Source organism: Amblyomma americanum, chromosome 8 (assembly GCF_052857255.1).
Source record: "Amblyomma americanum isolate KBUSLIRL-KWMA chromosome 8, ASM5285725v1, whole genome shotgun sequence".
NCBI classification, from domain to species: Eukaryota; Metazoa; Arthropoda; class Arachnida; order Ixodida; family Ixodidae; genus Amblyomma; species Amblyomma americanum.
Genome location: NC_135504.1, coordinates 112,705,292 through 112,716,739, shown reverse-complemented (window position 1 = coordinate 112,716,739; position 11,448 = coordinate 112,705,292). Strand labels below are relative to the sequence as shown.

General features: G+C 46.4%; 1 protein-coding gene across 3 annotated transcripts in view; it reads right to left on the bottom strand.

Moving 5' to 3' along the window:
* Positions 1-241: 241 nt before the first annotated feature.
* The window catches only part of LOC144102039 (WD repeat-containing protein 13-like), a 53,190-nt gene continuing 41,983 nt past the window's right edge, over positions 242-11,448 (bottom strand). For 2 of the 3 annotated variants that reach the window (XM_077635304.1, XM_077635307.1), the window contains exon 14: positions 242-4,412. In XM_077635304.1, the coding sequence (XP_077491430.1) occupies positions 4,231-4,412 (182 nt within the window). In that variant the 3' untranslated portion in view covers positions 242-4,230. The remainder of the gene's footprint in view (positions 4,413-11,448) is intronic. The other variant, XM_077635305.1, reaches the window with a different exon arrangement.

Below are 11,448 nucleotides of genomic sequence, written 5' to 3'. Positions count from 1 at the left end.
GTCACAATCACCGTATAGCTACTCAAACTGAAACTGCGTGGGCGAAGAAATTCAATTGATAAGCATTTACTGAATGCAGGTGAATTCAACATGGTGGTCAGTGTTAACTGGAGTATTATGAGTAATAACAAAGTAAAAACACTGCAAAAAACCTGGTGTTTTCACCCCTTTAATGGAGTTTACGAACGGATTAGTGAAGCCAGAACACTGGCTTGACATAATAAGTGACACATCACGAGAGTGGCATCATTCAGTGAGTATAGTTTATTCTGTGCGCTGAGAGTGCGGACGGAATGTTGTAAACAACTGCAGAAAAAAAAATGTGCGGTCTCTTTCTACCCGTTATATGTACACATCACAGCAACATTTACAAGCAGTGCGCGGCCACCTTGAGGAGACCTTTCCGACAAAGATCATTCCACAAATTCCATACAGAGCAACCACCAATGGTGATCCCTGTGCTGCCAGCTGTTATTTTAAATGACTGCCAAACTGCACTGTGAGAACTGCAGCTTGTAAACTGTAACATGGCCATTGCGACCGGAACTGAAATAACCGAGACTGCAAACTCCACCTTCCCTGCCAATACTAATGTTGAATTTAGCACATTAACATCGTTCACAGCTGTTGTTATGCTTATTTCTCCAGCCCGAACTAATATTGCACACCATGAGCATTCACAGAAGGAAAGCATTACAGTGACAATCATACAGCAGACTCTCAATCATGTGCGGTCAGGTGACTTGGGTTTGTGCAAAGCCGGGTGAACTTGTGGTGTGGCCGGGTGAAGTGCCCTTCAGCCATTGCTGTCACTTCTCATTTCTTTGCTCCCAGGGAACACAAAAAAGCTGGCAGGTTTTTTCTCGTTTTAAATTGCTATATTTTGACATGCCAAAGCAGCACTGCAAGCTAAGAGACATGCCGTAGTGGAGGGCTCCAGATTAGGTAGTATTAACGCCAACCACCCACTTAGCATCTCGGTAGCCGGGCATTTTCACATTTCACCAGAGTCATGGACGGTAGACAATACTGCACACTAATTAACATTATGGAGAAAACTGCTGCTGGCACTCATAGTTTCCAGTACCCATTCTGTGCTATTTTTTTTGTTAAAGCACAGCACATTTTGACTAGGGCCAGGATTGTACTCACAAACTACAACCACTACTACACTACAACCCCTAGGCCAATGCGATGGACAATTGCAGGCCCTCTATTAACTTGTCACCAGAATGGCATTAATTTAAGTATTTTGCTGGTCCACTGCTCAGTTTTTGAAGCACATAGGCAGCTGCATGCACACTGGCAAAATGGCATGCCCACATTGCATGCTCAAATACAGTGGATTTACTCAAATGCAACGAGTGCCTTTACAGTTACAAGAAAAGGAAAAATCACGCCCCGAGTAATAACTGATTCAATATCAGTATAATGGGACGGTTTATTTTTCCTGCTCCAAGTCTTGCAAAGCAGCCCTCTTGTTATGATCACAGTTGCACTACATTCGAGTAAATGCAGTAAGTTTAGAACAGCCTGATGAAGAGCACGACCAAAGGAGAAAGTTGACCCCCCCCGATTCTGGAGGTCACCAAAAACTTGAGCATCAGGTGCCCTTTCTATACAGCAACTCCAGCATGCAGTGGTGGCAGGCCAAATGCCAGCTAAGGTATACTTTCCCTGCTTTAAAGCAGTGTCAACTGTGGAAACATGGACGCCAGAACAAAAGCTATCGCCATATTAACCATCCCACCTCCAGCTGACATGAGAGCAGAATGGCTAGCACCAGGCTGCAACCGACCATGCCACAGACTATGGGGCGCTCTCAATGGATGCAAGAGGCGTGTAAGTGTGGCAACCGCCACCACCACCAGTCACTCGTGTAGTGAGGCAAAGCCTGCCGTCAAAGCGAGCACAGCTTGGTGCTGGGGGTTCAATGTATCCATGTTATGGCCTACTGTGTTCGACATATAAAGTAAGAATTGCATGCATTCATTAAAAACAATTATGAAACAGTTTGATAGAGTCAATAATTCATAATACCGCTGTTCCATATACTAAGGTTTGATCGTAGACAAATACAGTAGTATTTAAGGTTTAGTGGGGCAGTGGAAACTGAGCCTATAACCAAATGCAACTTGGGTCAGAGGTTAAGCCAGCACGATGAAGACGGCATATCTATTAATATGTCATGCATGTTGTGAATGCAAGTTCTGAAGGGATTGCCATGTGAATCCCCTCTTCTTTTGCTCTCCAAACAAATGAAAACAATGAAACATGACTGAAGAGCTAAATATGTGTTATACAGCTCACTTTACAATATATAATCATAACTAAAGTTGACAGTGACATCTACTTAAACCTAACAACAACAAAAACAGACTCCTCACTCCTTCTTGGAATGCACACACTACAACAACCGAATGCGCACTTTAATACTGCTTCGCTATCTCAAAAAGTCTGCCACCATCACAGTTTACAGTAGTATGCAATTGGTAGTACACTATGAACATCACCTAGTGACCGTACGTGGCTTAAGCATGACAAATGAAAAACACGTAAATGACAAGTAACAATTCGCAATATTGACCGACAGGACTCACAACCCGATGAATGGGGATTCATTAAACACCAGAGAATGGTGCGAGCGAGGGCAAGTTAATGAGCCGAATGGACTTGATGATTCACGTCCTTTTAAGAGGTACAGACATCTGATCTTTAGTTGCATGTGTTTTATGCTGTAGCGATGCGAGACAGTATACCTGGATCACCACGCGGCATTTGCCTATCACTGCTATGTAATTTATAACTGAAGTTCTCTCATGCTGTTTCGGTCACAGCAGTCGAACAATGGCTGAGACGGCAAAGATCAGTATAGGTCACATGAAGCATAAAAAAACTGATATAATCACTATTTCGTTGTTTTAATTTGCTACAACGCTGAAGCCAACCTGCCTCAAGAGCAGCAATGACAATGAATGAAAAACCAGTGATTGTACTGCAGTTTTTTCATGCCTCACAATGCTAGGTTTACAGATCTTTGATGTCACAGTGCTGCTGAAACTGAAACAGCATGAGAAAAAAATCAGATCATAAATTACACAGTAGTCGTAGGCGGATAGCAAATGCTGATCCATGTACGGTAATGGTCTTATGCATCATTACAAAAAAGAAAACATGCGGGCAGAATTATGTGCCCGTACTCCTTTAGGCACCAATCCAAGAGCAGGTCCCTTTACAAATACGGTATTGTGCGTTTTTATCGTGAAGTCTCAAAAATTTTCCCGCCTCAACCGCTAGCTTGTTTGTAGTGAAACTCCACACAGAGCTTGCGTATTATGGTAACTTTTGTATTGTAGCAAGCTTTACAACGGTACTTACTTAGTTGAGCCGTGCATGATGAATAAACGTAATCGTCTGCATAGAGATCGCCGTACCAAAACCCCCAAATGCCATTTTTTCGCTGAAGGGCGGCAGTGGTGCCATCTGTTTTCTGCAGTGGAAAGCGTCACAACAAGGTGCCAAGGCGAGCGTTGCAAACAATATTTTTTGAAAGGTACTTTGTTAAATCAGTTGTTCTGATATTTTTTTTCTGCTCAGTTAGCCGAAGATGTTAGAAGCACTTCAGTTGAAGCAGACGAAATGGGCGGAATGGCATATTCAAAGGGCCCACGCTTGCAACGCTCTCCTCAGCGCCTTGTGATGCTTTCCACTGCAGAAAACAGATGGCGCCACTGCCACCCTTCAGCGAAAAAAAACGGCAGTTCGCCAACCTCTATGCAGGCGATTACGTTTTTGCATCATGCACGGCTCAACTAAGCACAAAAGTTACCTTAATACGCATGCTCTGATTGCAGTTTCACTGCAAAAGAGCTAGCGGTGGAGGCAGGAAATTTTTGAAAGCCTTCATAAGAAAAACGCACAATATTACAATGTCTATGTCTTAAAGCAATCTACACAACCCTATGTCTTAAAGCAATCTACACAACCAACACACCTGCAGTTCACTATAAGGCCTACAGTACCTGTCAGCAGCCGAGAACAAAGCTGCATCTGTAATGAGTGCGTAGTAATTCTTGGTGCTTAACTAACATTCAGGAATCTCTGTAGTCGTTCTTTCAATGCGACTCAAAGTGGCTACTGATGACTATCACATATAGCTAAGCACAGTGAACTGTTACTGCAGGCAAACTTCACCAGTAGACTGTCCGGAGTCAGAGAGGGGTGGAGGTGTCAGACAGGTGACCTCTTCCAGAGAATGACCATGCCGTGCGCGTCACTTGAGGCGAGCAGAGATTCATCATAGTTGAAGCAGACGTCCAGAACGGCCGCCGAGTGGCCCTGCAGCTTGTTGAGCAGTGGCTTGGCGCGCTCCACGTCGAAGAAGTTGACGCACTGGTCTTCGCTGCCGGTCACTGCAGTGGCATTGCAGTAAAGCGGGTGCACCGTTTTAATCTGGACGCAGCCTCCAGCGGTAAGGATCTCTCTAATCAGCAGATACTATTGCAAGGTGGTAGCATGTAAGGATTAACCCGCACTCCAGGTCTCTTGTGTTGCATCCATTAAACTTACACCTTTTCTTCTAACTTTGGAGCCATGTGGTTAAGTTTAAATATTGTTTGCCCACCATAGTCAATGCCCCTGGCAATGCAGAAGCGCTCGAAAACCTTATGAAACATGACAAACTAAAATTAGTGCGCGGCCCACAACTAAGTAACGAATCCTCTCTCAGTTCTGTGCTGACTACAACACACTGACTCAAACAGTGCTTCACTAGGACATGGAAGAACACCTCCATTGTCACCAGCTGAGTCGAGTGCACTGCTGGAAAAAAAAATTGACGGGAAGATTTAGCATTGTTATGCCAAACGTGAATAAGTTGCATAAGCACTTCAGTTTTCAATTTGATTTCGGTGTTTGGATCCATTGGCTACGGATGGATTTTGATGTAGATAATGATATCCAAAGCACAACGCAAGAGACTGATAGTTAAACACGTGGAATGTTAGGCTGTGGCAATGGCGTAGTGGTCTACTAATGCAGTGGCCAGTGAAGGTGATCTGTTTGCACCGCCGAGGGTCCGAAACCCACTCGCAGCCATAAAGTGTTTCATTTTACAGTGAAAGCTCGTTAATTCGACCCCCGTTAATTCGGACAATCGGATAATTCGACCTGCACGCATGGTTCCTACAATTATATATAGGAGTCTATGGGGCAAAACTCTCGTTAATTCGGACCAATTTTACCGCCCATCAGTTAATTCGACCTAGTTCCACGGCCCGCCAAGAGCGGCGCTACTGTAAAGTTGGAAAAAAAGAATGTAGCGTAGGCCATCCGTACGGTCATCGTCATCAGCAGTGCGAGAGAGGGCGAGGGAAGCAAGGTTAGCAGTGGCCGAAGCGCCCGGTGTCTTTCTTTGTGCTTCGTTGCCTCTTGCAGTCGTGCTCAGTCGTCGTGTTAACCCTATCTTCAGCAAGTCTCGTTTTGGCGTGTGTCGTCGTTGCCCCGTGTTTCTTCCTGCTACGATCGCGGTTATTGAACCCTAACACGCCTTTTCTGGATATTGCGTGCTTTGCCAGCGTGTTTACTGTGCTGTTTTCGAGTGCGTAGCGCGCCGTGCCTGCGCGCCTCGCCATCGCGTCCTGCTCCGATGGCGACACCGGCAAAGCGGCCGAAGTACAACCAGGCGAAGGACCTAGCCACGAAAGTGGAAATATTGAAGGTGCTGAAGGATGGTGTTTCACGCTCTGACGTGATGGTCAAGTATGATGTTAAAAGAACCACCTTGGCCACTTACGTGAAGAATGAAAACAGCATTATGGAGGCGTTTGACAGTGAAGCCTACAGTGACAAAAGGAAACGACTGCGGACTGCGGCCCACCCGGACCTCGAAGAAGCCGTAATGCGATGGATTAGAAACGCACGTGAGGCCTACCTCCATGTGAGTGGGCCATTAATTTGTGCCCAGGCTGAAAGGTTCGCCACAAAAATGAACCTTGAAGAGTTCAAAGCTTTTGAAGGTTGGCTTGCTCGCTTCAGAAGCCGTCACAATCTGACTTTTAAGAGTGTGTGTGGCGAAAGAGCATCCGTGGACGAAGACAGGATCGAGGAGTGGCGGATCACCGGGCTTCGTGAACACCTAGCTGCGTACGACGCTCCGAATATATTTAACGCTGACGAAACAGCGCTTTTCTTTAAAGCACTCCCAGATAAGACGATCACCTTTAAAGGTGACCCCTGCACAGCAGGGAAAAGAAGCAAAGAAAGGGTCACTGTGCTACTTGCCGCCAACATGACGGGAACAGAGTGTCTGCCTCTCCTAGTGATCGGAAAGGCTCAGAAGCCGAGGTGCTTCAAGAACGCGCGGCGCCTTCCGGTTGAATACCAAGCCAACAGGAAGGCTTGGATGACGTCCAGCATATTTCAGTCCTGGCTTCATCAAATGGATCGGCGTTTTCGAGCTTAGAAACGGAAGGTCCTCATGGTTGTGGACAATTGCAGTGCTCACTGCAAGGTGTCGGGCCTGGAATGGATTAAGCTTGTGTTCCTTCCGCCGAATACAACCGCAGCCCTTCAGCCCATGGACCAGGGCATAATCCAGCATATAAAATGCAAGTACAGAAAGCATGTATTGCAGCGCATGCTTCTCTGTATGGAAGCTGGGAAGAAGTACGACCTTACGCTCCTCAGCGCTTTGAACATTCTGGCGCACGAATGGGCCAACACGCCTACAGCAGTTATTGCGAACTGCTTTCGGCACAGCGGTTTTGTGCAACCGAACTGCGGTGTGGGGGAACTGCCGACAGAAGCAGCTGACGCAACCACAGAAGACGACAGCTGTTTCGACAGCGTTTTGCTTCCTGCCGTGCGGCTCGCGGATTACGTGTCCATCGATGATGGTGTCGCCATTGCCAGTCAGCTGACCGAGGATGAAATCATACAAGAAGTGACAGGCGCCGACAACGACGATTCGTCGGAAGATGACAATTGTGAGCACCTGCCCCAAACGCCGAAGCGCACGGTGAAAGAAGCCGCAGAAGCCTTGTCCGTGCTGGAAGACTTCTGTGAACAAATTCCGGATGGTTCGCGTGCCGCGGAGCATCTGGCAGCTGTTAGAGCTATTGTAGCCGCTCAAATTCGCCCGAAAAAGCAGACAACGATAACAAACTTCTTTGCCAAATAAAGGTATGTCATGCTGGGGCAAATTTCATGTTTTTTGTGGTTCATTCGATATTTCGACATTCGGTTAATTCGACAATTTTTCGTGGTCCCGTCATTGTCGAATTAACGAGCTTTTACTGTAGTTTATTTTATTTCAGGTGAAGCAGGCTTGAGACTGACATCAGAAAAATCGGCGAAGGGGGCCTTAGTGCTAGCGCACTAAAAAAAGTATCTTCCAACGGCCTCTGGTCATTCCAGTCTCACCCCACTCTGGCAGCAATGTGCCAACGGATCACAGAGTGAAAATTTATGCCAATTCCAAATATGTCTTGCCTCCCCCGGTGTAAAATCTGTCACTCTCAATGGGCCAGCCAATATAGTATCAGCTCTGCACCCAATATACTCTGCCTGTGCCCATTTCCCCTTCTCAATTTTAGCTGCCATTTTGAATATCGAGAAAGTGGACAAACTTGGCATGTCGCAAGAATGGTACTGCAGAGTTCATGCGACACAGGCCTGGCCAGCAGTATACAAAGGTATGCTTGCCTGTTTAAGAGGCCGACTAACTAGTAGTATGTGCATGAACACTGTGTGGATTTTAGCTCGAACATCACAAAAACTGCATGTACAATGCCAGGGTAAGAACAAAAAAGCTGCACAAAGCAGCTCTTTTGTTCTTACCCTGGCATTTCTTTTGTTATATGTGGAAGAATGCTAATAAAGTCGGACTTATTGAGAATGACTGACATGTGTTGATCACTGCAATTATCTAGCTATCAGCCCCGCTCATTTTCACTCCCTCAGGCCATAGAAGTCCAACTCCAGCCAACCTCTCCACCCTTGCTTGCACTGAAGTCTCTTCTCTCTATCTTCGCTGAAATATCAGCAACTGGCAATTTGTTCCCCAGTCTAAAATGGTATTTCTTAATACTCTCTCTCATTGTTATTCCTGTCATCATCATTTGCCTTGCCCACTGCACTGGCAACGGAAACTATTAGAAAGCCGTCAGACTACACAAGTACACCAATGTGCGTCCTTTCTTGTGAAGTTTAGATGTGCATCGGTCCGCTAAGGATGGCAGGTGCTTTGAGTACCTCCTAGTCTGTTCACCAATCTGTTCACACTTCTCCAAGGCAAGTAAAAGAGAGCACAAAATTCCGGGGCACGAATGTGCAATGACGACACAGCTGACAAGCTACTACTTATATACACAATGAGCAGGTTACAAACACTGCGCTCTCAACAATGCAAACTAAACATCACGAGAATCAACAGACGAAAAGAACAGTGTGGTTGAGTGAACAGATTAAAGCTCATACCATCCTAAGCGCAGTCAACAGTGGAACAGATGAAGACGTGTGAGGTGCACAAAAGATCCTCAGAGGATTTGTGAACGTGGTGCGTCGACAGTGGTGCGTTGGACAGCGAAGCGCTGCGCGTTCCAGCCCAGCAGTTCATGTGTGCGCATGCGAAGGGTGTGTGAGAGGCGACAGCGACAAAGAGCATGGCAAGCACGAGGAGCGGAGAGCTGACGTGTCAGAAAACCGAGGTGTGAAGGACGACAGCGCAGCGGAGGTCGTGTCATTCAAGCGTGGAGGTGGCAGCCTTCGGACGTTGGGTCCATGCTGCCGTGTCCTCCCTTGGATCACCGACGTAAGCCTCCTGCGTCCCTTTCAAGCTTGGATGTGGCAGCAGATGGATTGAGGGTCCGTACTGCTTAAAGGCACCCTTGGATTCCTGCTCTAAGCCTCTGGCATTTCGGGCTGCGTCGACAGGATCTGGTTATGATTCTCCTGCTGCTGCCTAGTTCTTCGGGAGACCACCGGCGTCTCCCTGTGTTCTTCTCCGGTCATACCACCACCCGGCTCCCTTGCGCCGCTTTCTTCGACGCAACGCCAGCGACGCATTGCACTACAACCACCTGCGTTCCATCCTGTCTGCAAGGCGTTCCCACTTCACCTGGGACGCTCAGCACCTGGTGAACTCTTTCCTTTATTTCTGTAGTGTCGTACGCTTGTTGAGAGTGTGTTCCTTGTTTTCATTTCGTATCATCGGTTCTTTTCCTTTAAATTATAAATACGGAGTCGTTATGTTTTGTTTGATCTCTTTGTTCTCTTGTCTTGTTCGAACTTGCATGCAATAGCGTTCCCCTTCGGAAAGTTCCCCTTCGGAAAGTCGGGGACGCGCTACCAATTCACGACAAAAGGAAGCGCTGAGGTTAGGGAATTCTATGCCACCGCAAGGATGCAGGTCACGAGAATGCCCTTTTTTATGCAGGCCGCACTGATATGGATTGCCACGTCAACGCCATTGTGCTATCAAGGCAGTCGTTGCAGTTTGGACCACTATTCTGACGTTTGGCGAGATACCGTCAACACGCCCAACGAAAGCAATGCCACACCTCACCTGCCGCCTTCAAAGCCGGACCGTTTTCACATCTGGCAACCAACTGCTATGCTCAGCGTGGCGCCTTCGAATGGACTACAAATACCGCCCTCTTACTGGAGTCATTTGGGGCACGCCACCGCAACGATGCAGGTCACAAGAATGCCCTTTTTCATGCAGTTTGGTTGCTTACCCGATTCAATTTGTATTCGCTCTGATAATGCATTTTTGCTAGTGGTGTCGTGTCTCACTGACCCTACGCATTGCTTTCGAAGAATACTGTGCATACCTCATGTTACCAGTGTATCAACGCCTATGTCACTTGCCTTTTGTTAGTGTTGGCTGGAGACGTCGAACTGAACCCCGGACCCACAGTGGATAGTAACCCACAACCGTCCCTCAAATCAATTGTCATGCCATATCCTGCATTGAACTTTCTCAAAATACTATGTTAAGTGAACTAGCGCTGATTCGCGCTGCTCAGTCGAAAGTTGAGGATTCGATTTCCAGCCTTTCCTCTCGAGTTGATGCCCTAGAAAAACTCGCCGAAGCAAATCCGTTAGGCAGCCCAGGTTCTGTAGCCGATTCAGATATGGCTAAAATTTCCTCAGATATTAAGCTACTTTCGGACAAATGTGACGACGCCGAGAATCGTCTCCGACGGCCAAATTTGCTGTTTTTCGGAATCAAAGATGAACAAGAGGAAACGTGGTCACAATCTGAATCGCGCATCATTTCATTCTGCTTTCAGGAGCTTCATATCACAATGGATAGCCAAGATATTGAGCGCACTCACAGACTTGGTCGTTTCCAGTCAGGAAAGAACCGCCCCATCATTGTCAAGTTCACGAGGTTTAAAGACAAAGCGCGAATCCGTTACACCAGCGATGCTTAAAGACACGTCGTTCACAGTCCTAGAAGACTACTCTGCAGTCACAGAAGCTCTTGATTCGCCAACCTTCACAAACTTCTAGGCGTGCCACCCCTGCCCCAAGAGACAAATCAGTATCAGTTTTACTAACCAATACATGAAGCTACTTCTCAAAGAACGACGCCGTTGAAGCTATATTGGATGACAACAGCACTGATATCGCGATCTTTACCGAAACATGGCTGGGCCCGATATACGGAATAAAGAGCTATGACAAGATAAGAAATCTTTCGATTTTTTCCGGCGTGATAGACCTGGGCACAGGGGAGGCGGGGTGATGGTCCTTGTTAAGCGTACCCTCGTTTCCTCTGCTGTTGAAATCACTAGTAATTGCGAAATCCTTTGTGTGAACATTTCACTTGCCCATCGCACTAATATTATCATTGCCTGCTACCGAGCTCCTGATTTTGATCACTCCTTCATTGAAGACTTAGGTACCACTCTATCTCACATGAAAAACCAGTTTCCCTCTGGAAACCTCATAGTTTGCGGTGATTTTAACTTTCCCGACATCGAGGTTTCTAGAACCTCTCTCAAACAGTTAGTTTTCCATCTCGTGATAGTAACACCATAGATCTTGCTCTTGTCTCAAATCCAGATTTAATCCAGTCATTGTCATCCTACGATGGTCTTAGCGATCATAACATAGTCCTGTTCATCCTATCGATTCCAATCCCTCCACGACAACGTTCAGTGAAATACATTCGTGATTACAGCAAAGCCAATTTTTCCAAAATCAGTGATGAACTGGCTGAATTTTTTTCTCCACTTTGCAGAGTCCGCTCCTAATAGGTCTGTTGATGAAAACTGGCGTTCGTATAAAGAAACAATTATCTCCCTAATTGATTCATATGTACCCCTCGTCTGCATACATGGTTTACAAATTCTTTAAGAAAATTATGTAACAAGATAAAAAAAACGGTTATTCAGGGCAGCTAAGGGCTCGAACTCAGCTCTTAAATGGGGAAAATAC